The sequence below is a fragment of the Anabrus simplex genome, chromosome 1 (assembly GCF_040414725.1).
Source record: "Anabrus simplex isolate iqAnaSimp1 chromosome 1, ASM4041472v1, whole genome shotgun sequence".
Classification (NCBI taxonomy): Eukaryota; Metazoa; Arthropoda; class Insecta; order Orthoptera; family Tettigoniidae; genus Anabrus; species Anabrus simplex.
In genome coordinates, this window is record NC_090265.1 from 852,680,534 (window position 1) to 852,707,342 (window position 26,809).

The following is a 26,809-nucleotide window of genomic DNA, read 5'->3' on the forward strand; positions in this document are numbered from 1 at the left end:
GCGACAATAGAGAACTCTATACTACCCAGATCCATTAAGAAGTTACTAGTCAACCTTCTCACAGAAAACACAACACAAGTTCAAACTGCTCGTGGTCATACAGATAAGATAAACATCAAATGTGGAGTGATGCAAGGAGATCCCATTTCACCTTTCTTATTTAACTGGGGTATAAACCACATCCTTGATGAACTCACAGACATCAAAGTATCAGAAATGTATGGTTTTCAATTGAGTCCTAACACTGTACCTTTAACATCCCTATGCTTTGCCGACGATCTGGTGATCATAGCTAAAGATCAAGCAGCAGCTTCAATCCTAGTCACTTCTGTCATAAATCTGCTTCAAGAAATAGGTTTGCATGTAAATGCAGACAAATCAAATGCCATTATTATAGAAAATGGTAAACTTCATTCTGACGATATCGTGACGGTCTCTGGAAACATTAGAAGTATAAATGATAGTGAAGAAATAAAATATTTAGGGGCAACTTTCAGACAGATTTTAGTCTTCAATGAACATCAGGTACTTGAAAAATTGAAAGCTAACTTAGATCAGATTACCAGGACTCACTTACTCCAACCGCATCAAAAATTGACTGTAATAAATCAGTTTATTGGCCCTACACTGATATACCCCTTCCAGACTGTTTCGGTTGAGAAAATTCCCAAATCAAGTCTGTTAAAAGCCGACAACATGATCAGAAGCGCACTTAAAGAAATTCTACAACTTCCGAGTGACACACCGACAAGTATGATATATTCGAGCCACAAATGTAAAGGGTTAGCACTAATGCGCGCTACTTGGGAAGCGTACCTTCAACAGCTGAACATCAATCTTAAGCTAGAAGCTGTGAATGATTCGCACGTAAATGCTGTTCGAAATTTCACAGCAATAAAAACTCGCTGCCTATCTGAACTTCAACTCAATGAAGAGACATCAACGAAATCTGTTAGACAACTGCGCGATATACTTAGAACACGCGAATTTGAAGCTTGGTGTGCATATCCACAAAAAAGAAGAGGTGTTGAGTTATTTGCTCAAGTTCCTGCTGCTAATTCTTGGGTTACCAGAAGAGATGGTTTAACTTGTTCGGAATGGAGGGAGATGTTGAAGATGACAGCGATGGTTGCACCAGCACGTACTCTGCCGGGACGTTCTACCAGCACAGGCCACTGCAGACACTGCAGTGAGTATGAAACCTTACCACATGTGCTGGGGAGTTACCCTCAAGGAGAACTGCTTAGGATCAAACGCCATAACATCATCAGAAACCTGATTGCTAATGCTCTTCGTCTCAAAAATCTAGAAGTGTACGAAGAAGTCCACTGCCTCGCCGAAGGAGGCAGCACTCGCAGGATTGATATTATAGCGATTGACAGACGGAGGAACGAAGCAGAAATTATTGATCCTACGGTACGCTTTGAATCTTCAGCCTCTCAGCCGACTGACGTAGACAATGAGAAAAAGGATATCTATAATCCAACCATCCCTTTCTTTCTTGAGTCGTATAACCTTAAAAAAATTACGGTGACTGGACTTTTCTTTGGCGCGAGGGGAACAATTCTCAAATCTTTCGTCACATGGCGACAAAAATATAAACTAGCGAGAAGCCTACAAGATGAGATAGTCGTCTCACTCATCAAGTACTCCGTTTCGATTCTTCGTCACCATTTATATGGAGTTCATGCCATTTAACATGGTTAATTGTAACCTATCATTTTTTTTTAAACATTAATCTTTTTATCTTCCCTCAAAATTGTTATTGTGTATTATTCTGTGTCTTATGGCAAATCTAGGGTGTCCTGGATCAGACTAAATAAATAAATAAATAAATAAATAATATACCTTCAACAGACTTTAAGTTCCAATTACAGAAGGCGTATATTGCATTATGAAATTATTGCAAATTTAACGGAAGAAAGAAACCAAAAAAAACCGCATACTATAATACAAACAAAAATGGAAAGAAGTTTTAGAAAATATTTGAGCGAAATACAGTAGATAATGAAAACAATCAGTTGTGTTTAATACATAGTTCCATATATTATCGGCACACTTTATCTAGGTGCATTTACGCCCTAGTACGGAATCGGTCGACCTCGGCAATCTTCGAGATTCGTACTGGCAACCTTTCAAACACAAACTATGAATCGCTTAAGCATCGTTGTGCGACATCTGGCGTACACTTTACGTACTAGTACTGTTGTTGTTTACACAGCAAACCCAAACTATAGAATTCATGCCAGGAACAAGATTCGCATCGAGAAATGTTATATAATGTGTATGTGACATAGTTGTTGGCTTAAGATAATAACGGTTTAGAAACTTCATATCGATCGATCATATTCTCGATTCAATTCAGATTTCATTTTCATTCATGTGGCAGCACTATCGTAACCGGGACAGCTCCCTCCTTACTCCTCACCCCCGTACACAAATGCACCAAGATAAAGTGTGCCCATAATACACTGAATGCCTTAATAGAACATACTGTACTTAAGCTACAATATAGCTACTAAACATATTCACACATACAGACAAGATTACAGATTATATCCTGTAGTTGATAACATACAGTATCTTGTAATCAGAGGTGAAACTTGGTTTACAATTTAATAATGGTAGCTCTTAAAACCTTAATACACGTCAATAATGCAGAGCTGAAATCTAAACTATTGTTGATTTTGGCGAGTTTATTGTACATTAGACACATTCTTACTAATGGTGAACTTTTATAATATACTGTTTTTGGTATTTTGAAAACTAACAGATCTCGATTTCGTAAGATTCCTGCTCTGGCATTAAAATTAATCTGCTGCAAGAAGCCACTGTTGTCCAACATTCCATTAACTGTTTTAAACAAATACACCTCCTGTAAGGTTTCACGCTTCGCTGCCAAGTAAACGTAGCTGAATTCATCCAGAAGTTGACTATATATTTTCTTTAAATGCAGATATATTATTGTCTTTATAGTATAAGTGCCTTAGAAATCATTTTTGGACTTTTTCGAGGCTCCCTTCCAGTGATTTGTAATACGAATGCCAAATAAATGAAGCATATTCTAACTTGCTACGGACCAAGATTTTGAACAGTATACACTCCCAAGTGAATGCTGGGATGTTCACCATATCGATAAAATGTTATCACTTCAAACACACACATACAGATTATTACAAGCCAGTTCATGCAACTCACCGGTCGAAGGTTGGGCACGAGGATTTCCAGGAGCATGGGCAGCGTGTCGAACAGCAGGGTCTGTTTCTGGGCGTGAGACTGCACTGCGGGCTGCATACCCTTCATTAGCTCCCCCAGGATCTGTTGGTTTCTACTTGACTTCGCTGTGGCCTGAAATAAAAAGACAAGCAAGGCACTTAGACGTAGTTATAATATTCCTATGTACGAAGTCAGGTGATGCAGGAATTATTAGATTAGGAAATGAAGTCTTAAAGGCAATAGATGAATATTGTTGATTGATGACTGACTGATGCTTGTTGTTTAAAGATCATCTAGATCATCGGCCCCTAATGGTATGAAATGATACGAAATGAAATGACATATTAAAAACCCAAAATCCTCCACTGACCACAATTCAAAACGTGAGGACGAAGAAAGAATGGATGGATAAATATGAAGTTAAAACGATCAGTGGAACCGACCCACAGTGCCTTACATGCACAGAAGCTGGCGTAAAACAATAGTATTACTGACCAAGGGACTGCTTCTATAGCACGATACTGAATCGAAGATGCTTGTAGTCGAAAGGAGTCCAAAATCGAAGGCATCGGCCCCTCATAATGGAACTTATCGCTAGAAAAGTAGAACCACTGTATTTGTCCTGTTGCGGTACTAATCAAGAGTAGCGTAGACTCGCGGTATTCCACACATTATGGTTCTACTCACAGGTAATCAAATTCATACATGTAGGCCTAATACAGACCTACACTGTTTCGCACATTGCGGCGCCACTTACAGGCAACGCAAACCTATGGTGTTCATCACATAAGGATACTAACCACATCCCTCATCCCATGGTGTCGCTCATATAGTGCTACTAATACAGGTACTGTAAAAGCCGTCGCGCTCTCGTTTGCTACTAATCACAAATCTATTTGGTACCTAACATAGTGGTACTATGCACAAGTAAAAGCGACCCATGGTGTTCCCCGCGTGATGGTACTAATCACAAGTAGTTTCATGGTTCAAATTTGATCATCCCTTGGTCGCCCCTTTTAGTCGCCTCTTACGACAGGCAGAGGATACCGTGGGTGTATTCTTCATCTGCGTCTCCCACCCACAGGATGTTGTGTGTTTGGTCCGCGAGAGGTATTTTATTTCCCTCAAGTCCGCCGGCAAGCCGGTTAGGACCCCCCTATCCGCCACCTGGGACGCGCCACGTGGGAGTATCACCTCTCCCCCTGCTACGCCAGCGTAGTAGGTTCGTGGATGAATATTGTTACTGGGGGAGCAAAATAACTAACATTTCAATAATGCCGGTGGGATATATTTTTGCCTTATAGTAGGCTTACGCTGTGCATAAGAGGAGACAAAAGTGTGAGGGAGTAACTTACAGTTCAGAGCAGTTTTAAAGCAAGTATGTTTCTTAAAACTTTCAATTACAATTTTCTAGCTTAAAATATTACCAGCTCATTGTCATACATAAAATGCTCCTTGCGATAGAGTTCTTATCGGATTCACTTGAAATGTCTGATAAAGTTTTAATATGTACAGGAATTAAAAGTAATTCTGCATTTTATTATCAGCTGAATATTACCTTAATATTTTTGTTCCTAAAATAGCACCGAACTAAAGTTTGTCAAATTATAATCCAAAATTAGTGAAAACAGTGCCGCAAGAATCATTTTTCATGCAACACATAAAAAATAAACTTTTTTGTTAATAACTTTGGAACAGACTAACTAATCAACTTCAAATTTTGTTTGGCCCCCTATCCTATTCATATTTCCTTATGTTTCAATTTTGGATGTGGTAAGTGGTAAACTGTAGAAGTTCCAAATTTCAGTCATGATTCCCCTTAACGTCGCACTAACACATCAAAGGTTTTCGGCGACGGAAGTATGGGAAAGGGCTAGGATTGGGAAAGCAGTAGCCATGGCTTCAAATAAGGTACAGCCCCAACATTTGCCCGGTGTGAAAATGGGAAGCCACGGAAAGCTATCTTCAGGGCTGCGGGACAGTGGGATTCGAACCCACCATCACCCGAACGTAAGTTCAGAGCTGCGCGAAACCTCACAAACATACCTACAGGTTCAGTTCATTCCGAGAAAAGCCCAAGTGTACCTGCGAGAAACTTGCTCAGTACCATGCGTACATTCATTCTGAGCGACTGTACATTCAGAGTGGGGCATGGAGAGGTTGCCTGTCGCTTTTTCCGGCAACCACTCGTAGAAGTCCACTAATACCACCTCTTTCAGAGGATTTCATAGATCACGCGCGAGCTGGCCGTGCGGTTAGGGGCGCGCAGCTGTGAGATTGCATTCGGGAGATAATGGGTTCGAACCCCACTGTTGGTACCCATGAAAATGGTTTTCCGTGGTTTTCCAGTTTCACAGCAGGCAAATTCTGGGGCTGTACATTAATTAAGGCCACGGCCGCTTCCTTCCCACTCCTAGCACTTTCCTGTCCCATCGTCGCATTTTCAGAAAATGCTAGAAGTGTTTTTCTTGTACGTCTATACAGAGCTGTGTACGTCATGTACACTTGTTGCAATGTCCTACGATCGATTGTCCGCTTCGAATTTCAAGGAGGATCTCTATTATTTTTGACGTTACCTGCGAAACCTGTAGGGTGCCACTTTTTTCATCCACTTCTGGATTCTTTCTTTCGGTGACTATCCACATCCAGGAAACTGGTCTGTGTTGTTTTATTGATAGAGATTGTCAAAAGTATACTTCCACAACTACAATTTATGCTTGCAACGAACGTAGCACGTCGTTACTTCGGCGTACGGTGCCAGTATACAACGGAGCAAAGAGTGGACGAACAGCCCAAGGACAAGCAGCAAACCAACATGGCAGGCGTTACGAATGGTCAGCACGGAAGACGGGCGGCTTTTCCGTGCGCCACTAGTAGTATTTTTGAAGCAAGCAAGCAAGCATGCTTGTTAATTTAATCGTGTGATCGTAAGCTAAGGAACCTACAGCCAACGTGCAATCTGAAACACAGGGACATGACTTTCCATACCAAAAATCCCACATTCACTGAGAAGTGCTATGCTACTCGATTAACATTTCCCTCCCCAAATACGGCATGTTATTATCTTGTCCTTGTTGTAATAAACGAAATATCAGATAAACGATGACGAGTTATCATGTGAAAAGCCAGTCACATTGACGCAGAGAAAGAATCTCTCGCAATTCTTTGACAACCTAACACGTCGATATTGGAAAAGAAGAGAACTGTCCAAGTAAGGAAAAAAAAAGAGCCCAGTAACAAACAAAAAACAAGAAAAACTCCACTCTTCTGGCATTTGGTGATCTACTACCACCAGTTGTTAACTCCCCAGTGTGTGTTCAACGAGCAGATAGATAATAAATAAAAATTTGCACAAATCTCGTAAATTTAATCGTCCGACAGTTGTTACACTTATGTATTTATTTATTCATTCACAAAGCACACCATACAACTTCATTGAGCACTTCTCACTTGTAATGTCAACCGACGAATTAACGAACGTTAATTTTGATAATAAAATATAACAAACATAATAAATAACAGGATCAGGTACATTTGAATTAAATAAATAAAAACTGCCTAAATAAAACACCACGACAATATACGTGTTCATAACCAAGACGCGTGGCGTTCAAGATGTTGAGAATGGAGATCATCTCTTTTTCTATTTTAAGAAACATCTATGATCCTCGGTCCGTAAGACTAGTCACTAAAAAGCAAATATCGCCATCCTATTCTCTATTTTTAATGGCTTATCACTGCTGCCAACTTGACTAGTTACATATTAAAAGCACCAGACATAACACCAACAAACTAACCTCAACGTAAGCATCAATAATAGAGTTTACCTTTCCCAAGTAAAACATGGAAATTAATTGAGATATTCATAATCAAATGTGTTTACAAGTTCAATGATCAATTAAGGAAAAAAACCACGCACTCTCACTCAATTTAATGGTATACATTTCTGCCTTTGCTTTGATATACATATTGCTATAATCGTATTCTTGAACGATGCAGTTTATTTAATAAATATTTGTAGTGTGATTTTCAAAAGTTACAGTACTAACTTAATGCCATTCCTTTCTTTTGCGCGAATGATTTCGTCTCTCTTCAATAAGCAGTAAAGAATTGGATGAAACAAGACCGTATTATTAAAATGCTGCGTCGTCATTTCACACCAATTATGTTATTAAATGGATTATTCGAACAGGACACAATTCTACTTACCTGGTATTACCCAAACAGATTTACATCCTACAGAAAAAAAAAATGCTTTACTTATACTCGCAAATGTAACTAGTGATTTTCACATCATGGCAGTGGCAGTACGAACAACCTCGCAAGTCACGAAAAAAATATGACTACATAGTGCCAACATGGAAGATAAACACTAACTGTAAAACGTCGTATCGACCAGTAGGGTCCCTAAACCGTATGGTTAGCGACACTGAATCGAACCCAATAGGTAGTTAGAAAATAAATATAAATCACTACCTTCAATATTAGTCTAATGGGAGAGAAAGAGTTAGGCTGTTCCCTTAGAGATTACGCTTACATGCCAATGACTATAACTAAAGACACACGCTATACGAGACAGTCTGGAGACGAACTGATCATTTACCTAATATATCGATTTCCATTAATTGTTTAAGGAATGTCTTCTAAATAACAGAAAAATGTATTCCAAAAACCTATTGGAGATACTAAAAACAGTCCACGAAACACGAGTTCTTCTGAAAATTACAAATGCAGTTCTTTCGTTAAGTTCCACTGCAATATTACTGAACATTTAGGATTTAGTTAAGGCATGTTCAAAAATGTGTATTGATTGTTCTGTATATAATTTAAATTCAGAAATGTTTTACATTTTTGATGGAATGGCATTCTTATATCAATATTTTGTCCGTAACGACCCCTAAAACCTGAGTAAACGCTGCGAACAAAAATTCCAAGCAGAGGGATCTTATACAACTATGATACACATAGCATAAAAGTTTTGTAAAGTTAGACAGAATATTACAGGACAATACATAAAATTAAGTTTTGTAAAAGTTAAAAGTAACACAACAGAAAACGAAATTCAATATGTAAAATCGAAAATTTGTCAAAGAGCAAAGAAAGTTATATGAACTTGTCTCTGCTGAATCGTTAACGAAAAGTTTTCAGAACCAAAATGACTGAAATATTCAGTTTATCTCCGAACTATTCCCTTAATTTCTGTTATTCTCTTCACTTTGAAAAGACGATGTTCCAGAATTGCATGTTCCTTAGAAACCCTAAATATAGAGAAAAGCCTTTTAGCGAAGTTTAAACAGAAGCAGTAGCCACAATACTGTTTAAGAAACACTCAAGTCTTCAAACACAATGTATTGCCTTTCATCACGCCTACTTCCTCCTCTTTTTAGAGAAAGAAGACAAACTGCAGTTTGCAAAGTAATCATTATATCAGTGTTTATGAGAACCACCACACATTTAAAAAAGTTTTAGTGAAAGAGAATTTAAAACTAGAACACAGCAGAGAAACAGTCTCGAGTTTAATTACTAGAAGAAAGCAGGGCCCGAGTTTCCGTCTCCTTGCATAATTCACCGCCTCATTAGCAAGACAAAAACTCGGGGAAAGTGGATCGTCACCAGAAGAAATTCCTTTCTTCTTCCTTTTTAAAAACGTTTTCATTTCTTAAAAGGCTTTTTCAATAATTACCACAACGACAAAAATACATGAATTATTACATCACTTCTCGGTTAAAACTCGGGCGGAGCGCCGCAGTCGAGTACACACACAGCAAGAAGAACTGCCACAAAACAAGAAGGAAGCACTTTCTTAAATCACCGCAAGTAGAGCAGGTGCATCTTCCTACACAGCAATTACAAACATCGCTACACAATCTTAGAGACCTACAGAGAAATTATTAACTGCCTGAATAGTTCAAGTAAGCAGGGATGCAATCTAAAACATCCTGACTTGACTAATCTACAGGTAACAATGCAACCCTCCCCTTCACGTTAGGCACATACTGTATCTTGTTGAATCCGAAACAATAACGTCCCTTGGTAGCTCATACCTGTGAAATGGAAGTTCCACTAGAAAAAAAGTCAAGTCGGATAACAAAACATAAATTAATTTACGTATTTGTGTAATTCCACTGTTATAAAAACGTAATCCTCAAATGCTTTCATGAAAACTGTATATTTATAACAAAATTATTAATATTATCATTTTTACTAGAGCTGTAAATAAAGCAGTGGCAAAGTAGTCCAGACACTCGTAGGAGATCGGGCATGCGCAAATAGGATTTGGGAGCGGTCAGGTGGCGCTGCTATCGATGTTTAGTGAGCATTTGACGGGCATCCATAAGGGAGTCTGGTTGCTGTGTGGCGTTGAAGTGGAGAGTGTCAATTTCACCGCTCTAAAGCATGTTTTCAAAAGATAATCAGCATTCGTGGATTAAAATCGAGGTTTCCCGTGGCAAAGATGCATCAGAAATGTATCGAGGATTACGAGAAACCTGTGGCGAGAATGTATCCGTGTACGACGGTTGCACGATGGGTCAAGGCATTTCGTGCGGGTCAGAATTAGACTGCGAATTTCCACCGCACTTATCGGCCGTCCATTCCTGAAGAGCAAATTGACATCGTAAGCGGCGTTTGCGTAGACCATCGATGGACTGTCCGGGAATTATCCGTAGAGGCTGGTCTCAGTCATCAAATGATGTGGCACACACTGACATGAGAAAAATTGCGTCCCGTTGAGCTCCACATCAACTCACCGACGTACAGAAATGGCACCGGCATGCACTGGCTGGCATTCAGCTGGACCGATAACGCAACAATGGAGACGCATTTCTGCAGCGTATCGTCTCCATTGATGAGACGTGGGCACGAGCCTACGAGCCTGAATTAAAGCGTCATTCCAATGAATTCCAGGTTCGCCACGTTCGCAGAAATTTCGACAGAAACCCAGTCGGGTGAAGCTTATGCTGATTGTAGCATACAACTACGAGTGTTATTCTTAAGCATGCTGTGCCTGAAAGACAAACCGTGAACAGTGATTACTATTGCCGATTTCTGGAGCGACATCCGAGTTCGGCTATGCGGCACAAACGTCCACGTATATTGTGAGATGATCGCCCTATCGAGTTGCATGATAACTACAGCCCGAATTTTGTTCCCATACATGCAGCTACAAGATAAACTAAAATGTCGGCGAATTACACTAAAAGGACCATTATTCCACGAGTTTAAAGTTACATATTTTTACATGTTTCGATGCATAATAAATGTTTTGATAAATATTACATATTTTAAATATTTTGAAGGATATAGCGCATTTGAAAGAAAGCAGAAATCTGCATATAGAGAAGATCAGGAATACAAAGCGCAATCGCAGGGTATCGCTTCTAGCGTTTACCTACGACGGATGGATGGAGACTCTCGATGGACAAAACGCATTTTAAACCACTTTGACTCAAAATCGAAAACAATTCCCTGACATGTTAACGTCAAGAAAGACCTCGAAGAAATAGGCTTACGACAAGAAGACGCGTACAAACGAGACCTTTCCAGAGCAAGCATCGTGACTTCTGCGACTTTCCAAGATGAGAAATGGATAACTGGTGCAAAGTGGTCCGATGAACGAAAACCGCACTCGACACAGTGAGCTAATGGAAATCTACCAGATCAAACGAAAATTGAATAAATGCCAGAAAGTATAATGAAACTTATCGTGGTCCCTACTATTGAACTAATGTACAAAAAACTGATCCTTTTGCTAGCAAGACCTCGTGTTTACATTGCATTATGTCTTCTGATGTAGGCTAGAACGAATTTGTTACTTTCATTGACCTATCTCAGTCTCATCCTTGACTTTGACAATATGAAAGTGACGGGTATGAGCAATCCTATTGAACTAATGCCATTCCTCATGCAGTCCGTCCCTGTTACGAACAGTGTAGAAATGCCACTCGTAAGTTCGGATGGTGCATATATATTTCAGTGGGCTTGGCAGACTGAGATGTAATAGTAACATCTGCCTCCGTGAGAAAAGCAATGGGAATCTACCTCACTCATTTCCCTTGAACGCCTCTTCAGTGATGTCTACGAACTGTTGACGATCAAACCAGCCTTCGGATTGAATACACAAAACATGCATAAAACTGCTAGTCAAATTTCAGCTGATATACCATGGAGGATTAAGAAATATTAAATGAAAGTTTATGATTATAAATGTAATAAATTACAGAGCCACATACCCTTTTGATTATCTGTTTTTGTGTGCTTGATCGTTCCATTAAAAGTACAGTACCTGTCTGGCTCCGTGAACAACCGGTTAGCACGCTCTATACGTGGGAAAAGAAATCCGTAAAAACGGATGATAAAATATAAACAAACATTTACATGCTTATGTTGTTTGATAGTTCAGAAAACGAGTCTTAAAGATATCATACTGTAGAAATGCGTAAATACGTCATGCAGACACACACTCCTATAGTACGGTAAGATTCATTTTCCTTTACACGTACGTGTAGGAAAAATGTTCTGATGGACTGCATATCCATGTGTGCCTGGGAGGCGTGACCAGTCCTAAGGAAAATAATGGGTAGGGAGAGCATTGTCAGATACGTGGTATTGCTCATCGACAATATACACTGACTGACAGAGCAAATGCAACACCAAGAAGGAGTGGTCAGAACTTTATGCCAATTGCAGGGTAGACTGACGTCACTGAGGTATGCTCATGATGTGAAATGCGTCGCTGTGCTGCGCACGTAGCGAACGATAAATGGGACACGGCGTTGGCGAATGGCCCACTTCGTACCGTGATTTCTCAGCCGACAGTCATTGTAGAACGTGTTGTCATGTGCCACAGGACACGTGTATAGCTAAGAATGCCAGGCCGCCGTCAACGGAGGCATTTCCAGCAGACAGACGACTTTACGAGGGGTATGGTGATCGGGCTGAGAAGGGCAGGTTGGTCGCTTCGTCAAATCGCAGCCGATACTCATAGGGATGTGTCCACGGTGCAGCGCCTGTGGCGAAGATGGTTGGCGCAGGGACATGTGGCACGTGCGAGGGGTCCAGGCGCAGCCCGAGTGACGTCAGCACGCGAGGATCGGCGCATCCGCCGCCAAGCGGTGGCAGCCCCGCACGCCACGTCAACCGCCATTCTTCAGCATGTGCAAGACACCCTGGCTGTTCCAATATCGACTAGAACAATTTCCCGTCAATTGGTTGAAGGAGGCCTGCACTCCCGGCGTCCGCTCAGAAGATTACCATTGACTCCACAGCATAGACGTGCACGCCTGTCATGGTGCCGGGCTAGAGCGACTTGGATGAGGGAATGGCGGAACGTCGTGTTCTCCGATGAGTCACGCTTCTGTTCTGTCAGTGATAGTCACCGCAGACGAGTGTGGCGTCGGCGTGGAGAAAGGTCAAATCCGGCAGTAACTGTGGAGCGCCCTACCGCTAGACAACGCGGTATCATGGTTTGGGGCGCTATTGCGTATGATTCCACGTCACCTCTAGTGCGTATTCAAGGCACGTTAAATGCCCACCGCTACGTGCAGCATGTGCTGCGGCCGGTGGCACTCCCGTACCTTCAGGGGCTGCCCAATGCTCTGTTTCAGCAGGATAATGCCCGCCCACACACTGCTCGCATCTCCCAACAGGCTCTACGAGGTGTACAGATGCTTCCGTGGCCAGCGTACTCTCCGGATCTCTCACCAATCGAACACGTGTGGGATCTCATTGGACGCCGTTTGCAAACTCTGCCCCAGCCTCGTACGGACGACCAACTGTGGCAAATGGTTGACAGAGAATGGAGAACCATCCCTCAGGACACCATCCGCACTCTTATTGACTCTGTACCTCGACGTGTTTCTGCGTGCATCGCCGCTCGCGGTGGTCCTACATCCTACTGAGTCGATGCCGTGCGCATTGTGTAACCTGCATATCGGTTTGAAATAAACATCAATTATTCGTCCGTGCCGTCTCTGTTTTTTCCCCAACGTTCATCCCTTTCGAACCACTCCTTCTTGGTGTTGCATTTGCTCTGTCAGTCAGTGTATTTCATCTAGACGATATATTCCAACTGGAAAACATAGATCAATTTCATGCTAAAAACGATTATGTATCTATTTGCATGATTCCATTCCTCCCTTCAAGGATGAAATAGGTAACATAAAAGGAATTTCATAAAAATGTATTTTTTTTTCCATGAGTAATTTGTACTGACATAAATGTAATTCATAGCTGCCAAATTTTCGGAATCAAAAATGGGAAGATTTTTTAATTCTTGGATTTCATCACATATATTGCGCCATGGTCCAACTGAAAAAAGGACAGAATAAAAGGCATACATATCTACAGTTACAATGTCAATTGACCATTAAATTTAAAATCTTAAACATAAAAATGATTACAAGAAAATGTACCTAATCAGTAATCACTCTCCTTATGACACATACATACGAATAATAAGACAGTCGAACCTCGATATGCCGGGCTGAGTGGCTCAGACGGGTAAGGCGCTAGCCTTCTGACACCAACGTGGCAGGTTCGATCCTGGCTCAGTCCGGTGGTATTTGAAGGTGCTCAAATGCGTCAGCCTCGTGTCGGTAGATTTACTGGCGCGTAAAAGAACTCCCGTGGCACTAAATTCCGGCACCTTGGTGTCTCCGAAGACCGAAAAGTAGTTAGTGGGACGTAAAGCGAATAATACTATTATTATTATTATTATTATTATTATTATTATTATTATTATTATTATTATTATTATTATTATTATTGAGCTTCGATATCTCGAACCTCCAATATTCGAATTTTCAGTATCTCGAAGTAACTTAGATTTTCCGACCGTCTGTCCTATTCTTCACGTGTATTTATTTCTCTATTATTCCATTATTGGTTGCACGAATTCTCGATTTCTCGAAGCAAACATTTCCTCCCTTGAAGCGAAAAATACTCTGAAACTCGAATTTTGTGCAACATTAACGCTGCATACGGCATTATTCGTGATTTGTGAGGAACAGTTAACAAGTAAATGAAGGGTAACAGTGAAGCTTGGAACTAATATGACGGGAACCGAAAAACTCGAACTTCTAGTGATCGGAAAATAGGCAAAGCCTCGCTGTTTCTCGGGTGTCAATTAATTACCGGTCACGTACGAAAACAAGCCCAGAAGTCGCGGATGACAAGCTTCATTTACGAAACTCGGCTGCGTGGTATTGACGAGGTTTAGTTCTTTCATGAAGAAGTCATCAGCCAATACAAAATGTGCAGTAACATTTTCTTAGTGTCAAAATTCGATTCTCTCACCAATAAGCAACAACAGGAATTGGGTTTAAAAATAAATAACATTGAACTTGTTCTAAAGTTCGTTCTATGATAGCATCTTGTGTCGGGCTTCTTGGTCCTTATAATTTGCTTTAGTACCGAACTGCCTCGGTCTGTACACTGGTTGCGACTTATAATAGCTACTGCCAACCTAGTTATTCGTCTTATCTGCTGTCTTAATGAAGGGCTTTTACGGTTTCCAAAAGTTAGTTTGATACCAGGGGTTTGTTCCATACGTCTTATAACTTTGTTCTGTAGCATCTGCAGTCGTAGGGGTTCAGTCTGCAGTGTCGTCACTTTAATGGAGCACCAGGCCTCACAGCCACAGAGTAGGATAGGATCAATTTTTTCCTTTCATTATTTAGGAAGGAAGCAAACGTGGCCTTGATTAAGGTACAGCCCAAGCAATTGCCTGGTGTGAAAATGGAAACCCATGCAAAACAATCTTCATGGCTCCGACAATGGGGTTCGAACTATCTCCCGAATGCAAGCTGGCAGTAACGTGACCCAATGAACTGCGCCGCTCTCAGCCACTGGCTGTTCTTTAGATACACGATACAAAAGAGTGATGGGAAAATTAATACTGCTCTCCTGCAATGCCATCTCTTGTAATATGCACGACGTTCAAGAACCATCTGTGGGTTGTGTATCAGTAAATGCCATGGGCTGCTGCTCCAAATGACCGTGAGAGATCTGCGATCTAGTTTGACCACCATAGGTGTACACTTTCAGCAGTCCGCAAGGTCCTCCAATCCACGAGGTCCTAAATGATTTTCCCTCGAGCCAGCTGAAGTCTAGGAACCTAGTATGGCAAGGTGTAAGAGGTGAGTTAACAAAGAAGAATAGCACCAAGTTTGGAACTCAGCACCAACCCAGCTAGGAAACTATGGAGGTCAATAACGTAAAGAAAAAAACGAGGACTATACTGGACCGACTGAGGGCAAGCCACACCAGATGCAAAGCTTCCACGCATAAATGGGGACTTTGCAATTCCCCACGCTGTGACTGTGAAGCTCAGGAATAGACGGTGGAACACTTTGTGAATGATTGCCCACTGAGAAAGTACCACAGACCGTTCCATGAACTCATCGATGTGACACCCTCACAACTCTAACCTAGCTACAGTCGCTAGATGTCAATTTGTGATGACATGATCATGATGATTGTTGTTTAAAAGGGCCTAACATCGAGGTGTCCGATTAGTTGGCTGAACGGTCAGCGTACTGGCCTTCGGTTCAGAGGGTCCCGGGTTCGATTCCCGGCCGGGTAGGGTATTTTAATCTTAATTGGTTAATTCCAATGACACGGGGGCTGGGTGTATGTGTTGTCTTCATCATCATTTCATCCTCATCACGACGCGCAGGTCGCCTACAGGAGTCAAATAGAAAGATCTGCACCTGGCGAGCCGAACCCGTCCTGGGATATCCCGGCACTAAAAGCCATACATTTCATTTTCATCGAGGTCATCGGCCCGTAATGGTACGAAATGATACGAAATGGTATGACAATTTAAAAATCCATAATCCTCCACTGACCAGAATTCGAAAACGTGAGGACAAAGTATTAATGGATGGACATGAAGTTAAAACCATCAGTGGATCCGACCCGCAATGCCCCACATTCCCAGAAACGTAGCGTTATACTATAGTATTACTGACCAAGGGACAGCTTCTAAAGCACAATACTGACTCGATGGTGCTTGTAGTCGAAACGGGTCTAAAATCCAGGTCATCGGCCCCTCATAATGGTACTTATCGCTAGGAAAATAGAACCATGCTATGAGTCATGTTGCGGTACTAATCAAAAGTAGCGTAGACTCGCGGTATTCCACAGTATGGTACTATGCACAGGTAATGAAATTCGCACATATAACACAGACCTATGGTGTTTCGCACACTGCGGCGCTACTTACAGGCAACACCAACCTATACAGGCAACGCAAACCTATGGCGTTCCTCACAAAAGTGGACTAAACACAGGGACCCGCACTATCCCGTGGTGTTCCTCACAGAGTGGGTACTAAGCATAGGCAAGGCAGAACCATGGTGTCGCTAATCCCATGGTGTTGCTCATATACGGGTACGGATCACAGGTACTGTAAAAGCCACAAACGCACTCTATTGCTACTAATCACAAACCTATTGTGGTACCTAACATAATGGTAGGCCTACTACGCGCAAGGATAAGCGACCCATGGTGTTCCCCGCGTGGTGGTACTAATTACAATTAGTATCATGGTTCTAATTTTATCAACCCTTGGTCGCCCCTTTTAGTCGGCTCTTACGACAGGCAGGGGATACCGCGGGTGTATTCTTCGTCTGCGTCGCCCACCCACAGGGTGTGGTGCGTTTGGTCCGCGAGAGGTATTTTATTTCCCTCAAATTCACCGGCAAGCCGGTTAGGAACCCCCTATCCGCCACCTGGGACATGCCACGTGGGAGTATCACCTCTCCCCCTGCTACGTCAGCGTAGTAGGTTCGTAGAATTTGTGATAACACTTCGAAGCCCAAACAACCATAGCGTAAGAACCTGACATTTTTTTCTTTCTTAGGGGAGTCTTGAATGTAATTTGGAATTTCTACAATTTACCACTTGTCACAACCAAATTTAAATCATAAGCACATATTAATAAGATTGAACACAAGACAAAATCACCTCCGTACATGCCATGAAGGCCCTTGGAGGAGTGGAAGGTAAAGGCTTCCACCATTGTTAACCGCGGCACGTGATGGGGTAGAGTGGTTAGCTCTATGCCCGGCCGCCTTTGCCCCCAGGAATTAACCTGGTACTCATTTCTGGTGTAGGCTGAGTGAACCTCAAGGCCATATGCACCTCCGGAAGTGGAAATCTAGTTTCTTAAATTTTACGACTTTCTGACGGGGATCCGAACCCACGTCCTTCCGGGCGAACCAAGCACGCCTTTACCGCCTCGGCCAGGCAGTCCCAAATAAGATTGAACACCACACAAAATTTGAAGTTGATTAGTTACGTTTTTGCAAAGTTATTAACAAATAATGTTTATCTTTTACATGTTGCATGGAAAATGTTCCTTGCAGCATGGTTTTCATTATTTTTGGGTTATAATTTGAGAGGCCTGTCCAAAATATTCATATACCTAATAATAACTCAGGATTGTGCAGTCACGTATAAACTATTGGAGATAAAAGTTTTTCATTTTTTCATTATTCATACAATAGGCAACACTCTAGTTTAGTGCTATTTTAGGAACAAAAATATGAAGATAATATTCAACTGATAATAAAATGCAGAACTACTTTTAATTCCTGTACGTACTGAAACATTATCTGAACATTTCAAGCGCATGTGATAAGAACTCTGTCGCAAGGAGCATTTTGTACATGGCAATGAACTGATAATATTTTAAGCTAAAAAAAAATGCACTTGAATGTTTTAAGAAACATACTTGCATCAAAACTGCTCTGGACTGTAAATCACTCCCTCAGACTTCTGTCTGCTCTTATACACAGCCTAGGCCTACTACAAGGTAAATATATTCCAGTGGGATTAATGAAATGGTACTCCGAAATAACTTTGAAGCCAATAGTGCCTGACAATGTGAAAGAAAGGGTCGTATGCCTGCTCTATATATGCCGTGCCACTACCCTTTAAATCCGGCATTTAGATCTTTTAAAAACGGGACGAATTGGGGATTTTAAGGTTAAAATTAAAAATTCAATTTTTTTGGCCAAACATCGCAACATTTCAGTCATGAATCCCCTTAACAAACTTCCAAGAACTTTCCTTGTAAAATATTTCCGTACGTATTAATGCTCTGAATAATTTATTTCTATACCTCATTGATCTGCATTCTCAAGAGCTGTTGTTCTGTCAGAGAATAAATAAATAAATAAATAAATAAATAAATAAATAAATAAATAAATAAATAAATAAATAAATAAATAAATAAATACATAGATAAATAAATAAATCCTGAGAAAAATCATGAGGCCCGTTAAAGGGGGAGGTGAATATAGAATCGGGCATAACAACAAGCTTAACCAACATTTAGAGAACATAACATCAGCCATGAGAAAGAGGAGACTTATACGGCCACATAGTCAGAATGGACAACAAGATACTGACCTCAAGAATCCTCAACACTATTTCTAGAGGGAAGGGGACAAATCATAAATGGATGAAACTGGCTTAGACTTAGGATTTTTTTAAATTGATCCCAAGGGTATATTCAACAGGGATAAATTTAGGATGCTGATCAGAACATCCGACACTCTCTAGTCACTGACAGCTAAAACACTGCGTCCTGGAGTGGGAGTGAAGTGGAGTCAGGAAAGGAAAGCAATCCACAGTCAAAGATGAAGGAATACTGGGCTGAGAAGAAAGCTCACCAGAGTTAGGAACCACGTGGTCCAAGGGGCCTCAACGAAACAAGGAAACCAGTAAATGCCCATGCATGGTGTATTGTTTGCTTCTCTCTCAGTAACAGTCAAGTCAGTCAGTGTATTGTAATGTCACCATGTGACAGCTGACATGCGACAAGGGAGAACGAAAAAGTTCAGCGCAAGAGCGCAAGGATATTTTCCTCGGTTCTTGACTAGATTTGCGGTACAAAGCTTGGTTAACACCAAGTCCCAGGGAAAGGAATGAACAATGAGGTTCTCCACAAATGGGTTGGATTAAAAAACGGAGCAGACCAAGCAAGGATTTAAAATCTGAAGCCGTTCCATAGATAGTGGTAAGGAGGGTATCGTTCCAAGAGGCAGGAAGAATTTAACTTGACTAATTCACTCCTCATTTCCAGCGGATTAAAAGCGGCAACGTAGAACCACAGCGGAAGGGAGAAACAATTACAAGGAATTGGCTAAGTAGCTGCGGCCCCTCCCAAACAGGGAAGCCGATAATTCATCCCGTAATATAACGAGATGTTAATTTTAGCTGCCGGTAATTCATAAATAACACCGCCTCAGCTTTCCTTCCAACATTTTAGGCTAATTAATAAGTAAAAGCTGTTCTTGCTTCTTCCTCCCTTCTCCTCCTTCGCTCAGTTTCTATGTCTAACTAAGAGAGAGCGTTTAATAACGACGAAATAATCCATTTCCGTTCCGAATCTTCGACCGCGACTTTTAAGGAAACTCCAGAACCTTCCACATAATGATTACGTTTTCTAATATCTAGTAATACACTAGCAAAATAATTCTCTGTACTCCTCAAAACAAACTCCAGCTTATTTCAGTTATTTCTAGGGTCGCTGGAGACAGTCAGGTTCATTTTGCTTTTGGCCCGGGTTTAAGGCCGCATGTCCTTCCTGACGCCTCGTGATTTTTGAGAAAAACATCTCAACCCAGAATCAACCGAGATTCGAACCAGCAGCTTAGCCACTGAGCTAATCACACCCCCTTTTTCTTTTCAAGTAAATTACTGTATAGTTAAACATTAGAAAAACTAAAGCCCTGTACAGACGGAGACATATCTTACACAAAAACTGGCGCAATAACACAATGTTCTCGTGTGAACATTGATATTGCTTACCATCTGGTGGCAAGCAATGAATTTGCTTGTAGATTGCATGCCAACATATGACGTCACATATTGTGCCATCTTACTAGCCACTGAATAGTACTATCAGTGTAATGTGTGATAAAATAGAGTGGAGCAGGCTGGCAGTAGAATGTTTGCCTCCATTCATTTTATGTTGATGGGAACTAGAGAAAAACATAATATTGCCATGAAAATATCAGGTAAACACATGAAATGTAACTTGAAGCATACTAAATTTATGTTTCTTTCAAGCTGTGGTGAATTGTTGCACATGTCTTGGGAATAATTGCAGAGATTGTACTTGCAGGAATTAGAAGTGAGAACATTAAATTTGTGTAGCTCTCTCCTGTTGCTAAAAATCGGAGAGTAATTAGGGAACGGATTTATATGTACTAATAATTATTGAAATATGTACATATATATTTAGTTATTTTTATTGAAATATGGAAATATATATGGACTTAAAATTACTCATATAACATTAATTTATATTTAATATCAAAGTTCAAAGAAGCTAAACAAAGTAGATCTACATGCAACATAATGTTGCACTTCTCATTTTAATATATTTGAAGAACATACAATCTTTTATTCTCTGTTACCAAAACAATGGATTATAAAATGTTCTTTTAAGTGCTGGAAAGTGAATCTTCTCCTATTATCTCTAAAGACAGATTTATATTGACAAACTGCGTTCAACATCGGAAGAGGTAATGGGGGCATAATTCAACTTCATAATATCTGCTGGGGTTAAATCCAATGTTAATTTTACACTATTTTATATTATTTAGCGTATGGCTAGAGATAAAGCATCTATTGTTATAAGATCTACACTACATACGTATGTCCAAATTGTTTATATAGTCTATAGCCTCTGGAGTCGCAAAAGCAAAGTCACTAGCACTGCCATTGTATTTTCTAGTCCTGCATTCTTCGATTATGTGCTTCACTGTCTGTTGCGTAGTGCCACAGTCACACTCAGGCGTTGGGATTCTGTTCCACTTCTGCACAGTTCCAACGTTGCTCGCGTTCGTAGGTTTAACCTGAATGTACCCTACACGTGACCCCTGGGTGGTGCTAAGGGAGCAACGGCGAACAGGCGACCAGACGTAAAGTTTTACCTCCTGGTCTAGATACAGTACAGAATTTTACACTTAAATCTCCACACAGCATTGGAGCAACCTTTGTCATTTCTTCATATCCAGGGTTCTTTGAAAGTACAGTGGCCATCTTCATGTTTGCTACATCTGCAACTTTACCTGTACTACGATTTAGTTGTTCCACAGTTTTATTCACAATTTCACAACTTTCAGAAAGTGAGAGATGCGAGTTTTGGAGCCTTTTCAGTGTTTTTGTGATGTATGAAAATTTATGCTGAATGTAACATAAGTCATTTCTCACACTTGTATCACAGACAACTGTTTTCGCGGCTTCAATTGAGGCTGCATCTTCAGAGTCCATGGCATGCAGAACGTTCTTAATACAGTCTATATATTCAACATAATATTCAACCGCTTGCAGCCACGTACTCCACCTAGTTAGAATCAGCTTAGGCGGCAATGGAATCGCTGGGTACATTTCTTTCAAAAGATGAACTCTTCTGTGGGCTTTGAGAAAAACTTTTTTCACTGAGGAAATCAATAAATCTACTTTGGGGTAACTGCCTCTTACCACTTCTGCTACATGATGAAAGGCATGTGCTACACATGTTAAATGAGTCATCTTAGGATATACAACACATAATACTTCTCCGGCTTTTATCATGTAAGGTGCGGCATCGCTAATAAAAAGTAACACTTTATTATACTTAACGCCCTGTGGCCAGAGGATACCCATAGCCTCATTGAACAGTTTTGCTATAGTTTTGTTATCGCACTTTTCTAGAACATCACAGTGTAAGAGAATCCGTTTACAATAATCTACGCTTAACAAACCAATGATTACATTGCCAATTAGCCTGCCTTCTTTGTCTGTTGTCTGATAGATGGAAACCCAAATTGTACCGTCTTTAATCTCTTGCCTTATCTTTCGAACAGTTTCATCGTATATTGCTGAACAGTACGTTTTTCTGAACGTTGACTCATCCGGGATGGATCGTTTAGTATATTTCTCGAGAAATTCCCTGAAGCACTCATTATTCAGTCTGAAGAGAGGTATGTCAGCAGAGATGAGAGCTCGGCAGAGATCGGTGTTGAACTGGGACGTTACACTGGAAGTTGCTGGTTGTGTCAGAAACATCTGTCTCTGTTTGGAATATCGTTGTTTACTGGTTGAAACGTGCTGTTGCACAAGGAACCTTTGACTAAATGTCACTGTACAATGACACAAATTACAAAATATCATCTTACTGTCAGTTGATAAACCATCTTCTTTAAATTCTGATACGTAACTTTCCAATTTTAAACTGGTTGACTGAGCTACTTTAGGCATATTGTAACAATGTTAATGTCTTCAATGAATATCGATATACAACTGCACACACTGAACGTACAAGAACACTATGATCCGTCTCACTGCTAATTCAAACTGCGAATGACTGGTAGTGAACTAGATGGAGTTATGAAGCAATCAAAGGGCTACCGACAATAGGGTTCAAACCCCTCTATCTCCCGAATGCAAGCTCATAGCTGCGCGCCCCTAACCGCACGGCCAACTCGCTCGGTATCAGGCGATTTTGAACACAGATGGGTCTAAGACACAAATTACAAAATATCATCTTACTGTCAGTTGATAAACCATCTTCTTTAAATTCTGATACGTAACTTTCCAATTTTAAACTGGTTGACTGAGCTACTTTAGGCATATTGTAACAATGTTAATGTCTTCAATGAATATCGATATACAACTGCACACACTGAACGTACAAGAACACTATGATCCGTCTCACTGCTAATTCAAAATGCGAATGACTGGTAGTGAACTAGATGGAGTTATGAAGCAATCAAAGGGCTACCGACAATAGGGTTCAAACCCCTCTATCTCCCGAATGCAAGCTCATAGCTGCGCACCTCTAACCGCACGGCCAACTCGCTCGGTATCAGACGATTTTGAACACAGATGGGTCTAAGACCAATGAAGGAGTCGGATATGCGTACTACTGCCCTGCATTCAACACCAGCAAAATGTTCTCCCTTCCCCACGAAGCTTCAATATTCACAGCTGAAATACTTGCCATTAAATCAGCCATCACGTACGGCGTCCAGCACTTCAGCAGTATATTAATTCTCACGGACTCCAAGAGTGCACTTCAAAAACTAGAACAACCATGCAGGAACACGCGTTCGAATAAATACATCATGGACATCCTAAGTTGCATATACCAAGCTAAGGAAAACGGAAAAGAAGTTCATCTTATGTGGATCAAAGGTCACACTGGAATTATACATAATGAAACCGTAGACCAACTGGCAAAGCAGAGCATTACAGAAGGCCAGTTCCAAGCACTACGCCTACCATACACGGACTTCCAAAGCCACATCAAGAAACAGGCTTACAAAGAATGGTCAAATTACTGGGCAACAACTCAACGCATCAAAGGCAAGCATTACGCCGCTATCCAGAGATACATCCCACAGAAACCATGGTTCAGTCTACTATCTCTAACTCGCCGCCATATGACATCAATTATCAGAATGCAACTTGGACATGCATCTTACCCCAGTCATCTGTTCAGACTCAAAGTCATAGACTCCCCAAATTGTACCTCTGACCCCAATCAAGAAGCAGACCTCAACCATACAATTTTAGGATGCACTAGATACAAACCACAAGTGACCAACTTATATCAAACGCTTATACAACTGAAAGTTCCACTTCCCACTTCCGTTTCGTCGTTGTTCAGCAGCTATGACATCCGTATACATCAAGCAATAGCCAAATTTTTAAGTGAAGCTAATTTAACATTGTGATAAGTTTGTTCTGTAGTCTGTAGTTAAACTGTTCTCATCCGACCAAAGTTCCTGTACCGTGGCTTTCCATCACCAATTAGTCATAATGCCATGAACGGTCCCATGTTGTAAAGATGTTGCTCTTTGACTTTCCTGTTTTCTAAATGTACAGAGCTGGCAGCATGGTCTTACGGACCAAATACCAAAATGTAATAATTAAAAAAAACAGTACTGTATCCAGAGAAATAAAACGAGAAATAAGAAATGTACGTACTTTCAACAGCTTGCCGGAAATTTTAATTCAAGGAACACCTGGCGTCTACTGCGTTTATCGAGCATTGGAAAACCGGACAGCAAACTGTGTTATTCTATTCCATATAGGGATTTACGTATATGCGTGCATGTTTGATGAAGTGAATTAAACCTAAAACTGCATGTTCACGGTTTTTATATACCATGCTAAGAGTTTACGTACACGTTATGTAGTGTTGGAGTGAGTTATCCATTCTATAGAGATAATAATGTTATCTGCTTTACGTCCCACTAACTACATTTGCGGTTTTCGGATTTTTATAGAGAAATGTATATACAAGTATATGCCTACTTAAAGTGAATGAACCTAAACATTGTCTATAGAGTGTTTTAAACCGTAATCTATTTATTTACAGTGTTAAAATTCTATTTTATATAGGGGAGAGTCCTACAGTACCGGCCACCTTAACTTTTTCCCTTATAAAATATAAAATGCTCTATGATATGAGATTTTCATACAATAATCTTGTACTTTACTAAATGCTTTTTCAATGTAAGGGTGTGATTTCCATAAAATCTTACCAAAAGTTAATAATATTTAAAAATACAACAAAGCTTAATTTCCAAGGACTACAAAAATCTTCTTCCAGTACCGGCCAGTTACTATTTTCTAAGATATATGCTATATGTCTAATACATTACTAATATCAAACAAATGCAGAAATAATTCGACAACACACAATTATAGGAATTGGCATCCACTAAATTCAAGTTCGGTTTATTTTTTGCAATAATTACAAATAAAATACAAAATATTTCCGTGGTCTACACATCCAACATGCGCCCAGTCTTTGCATTTGGTACACTGCACCCATTCTTGATCCAATGATTCACAACAAACAATGCATGATGTGTCTTCTTCCATTTCCTTAGTATTTACACAATAATCATAATAAAGCTGCTTTCCGGCAGTTTTGTTTTCTTTGTTGAACTGGTGAGGTAATTTTGAATGCTCGGCCAAAGCGAATGCTAATTGTAAAATTTTTTCCTGACCAGAGATATGAAGATTTTCGAGATCCTTCATATAAGTAACCAACTGATTTTACATATCGTAATAAAAGGATTTTTTTAATTCTTCCCATCTGAGGAGTTAGATCCACAGCCACACCCACTCTAAGTGCTCTCAGACGAACTTCTAACGTACTTCTTAGCGCACAAAAAGCCTCAGCAGCTTGCCCTGCAGTCATTTTGTTAGAAATAGTTTAGTTCAGTGCCATCTTCATCCCGTCCTCGATCCACTTTCATTGTATTTTATCCCATTTCTCTGTCAGTTTACTATGGAAAGTGATAAGAAGTGGATATCATTTTATTTCTTTAAAAGTCCTATTGGCCGGTACTGGAAGACATATGGTTGGCCGGTACTGTACGACACTCACGTGAAGGAACTTCCCCAGCTGGATATTGTTTAATAGACGATGTCGTGAAAATTTTACCAGCTATAGCGTCCTCAAGGAATGTATATAATATATAAGTAAAAACAAAATCAACAGCTTACCTGGAAATGGAATACCTAGGGCTTGAAAATATCTTTTCGCGCGCGATCGTAAGCCGGCCAATGTACAACACTCACATCTCACACAAGACTTAACGCTAAACGAAACCCCCAAAGTATGACACGCGGGAATGTAGCATCCTTCATATGCCACCTGTAAACTACTGCCATATAGCACCTAAAACGAGAACCAGCAATGGCCGGTACTGGAAGCCGGCCGGTACTGTAGGACTCTCCCCTATACAAAGCAAAGTCGTCTCCATACAGCCCATGAATGTAAAGGCTTCCACTATCCGTAACCTCGGCACTTGGTGGGGTAGAGGTGTTAGCTGTACGCCTCCGGCCGCCTTTGCCCCTAAGAATTAACCTGGAACTCATGTTTTATGTAGGCTGAGGGAACCTCAGGGCCATGTGCACCTCCGGAAGTGAAAATCTATTTTCTTAAATTTTCCCATTTCCTAACGGGGAATCGAACCCACGTCCTTCCCGGGTGAACCGAGCACGCCAGGCAGCCCCTTCTATGCTATATATCCAGCAGACCTATTTCAATGTCAGTCGGTAAGAGGCTACGTAGACAAGGCGCTGTGAGGTTGAAAGGACATTCTGTCGATTTATAAATATCCTTACTGAAAAGAGGCATACGCTTAGAAAACCTTGAAAAACTGTAATATAATTGGCGAGTAAGTTGTTTCAGTACAGTTCCATTCTAAATGCCCGCCTCCGGAGCGTAACGGTTAGATTCCCGGTAGTGCCAGAGATTTGAGAATGGCAGGAGGGCTGGCATGTGTTTAAAATGATACAGGCAGTTCACCTCTATTGGCGTGTGCCTGAAAAGAGCTGCACCACCTAGACTACAACACGCGCAGTTTCTCATACACGGCAGATGCCGCCCACCCTACACCAGACTAACAACAGCCACACACAAATTATTGTTCATTCTAAGTTTATGAATTCAGATCAACATCGAACTGGCACTTTCAAATATAGTAAAACCTCCATTAGTTAACATTTTTCAGATCACCACTCAAATATTTAATACAAAGTCCAACTACTTCGCTGAATGGTCAACGTC

The 26,809-nt window shown here is 40.7% G+C and overlaps 1 protein-coding gene across 1 annotated transcript in view; it reads right to left on the reverse strand.

Annotated features, from left to right (window-relative positions):
* Positions 1-26,809, reverse strand: part of cutlet (chromosome transmission fidelity protein 18 homolog) — a 424,016-nt gene that overhangs the window by 155,014 nt on the left and 242,193 nt on the right. The window contains exon 17 of the mRNA XM_067136426.2: positions 3,199-3,348. Coding sequence (XP_066992527.2) covers positions 3,199-3,348 — 150 coding nt within the window. The remainder of the gene's footprint in view (positions 1-3,198; positions 3,349-26,809) is intronic.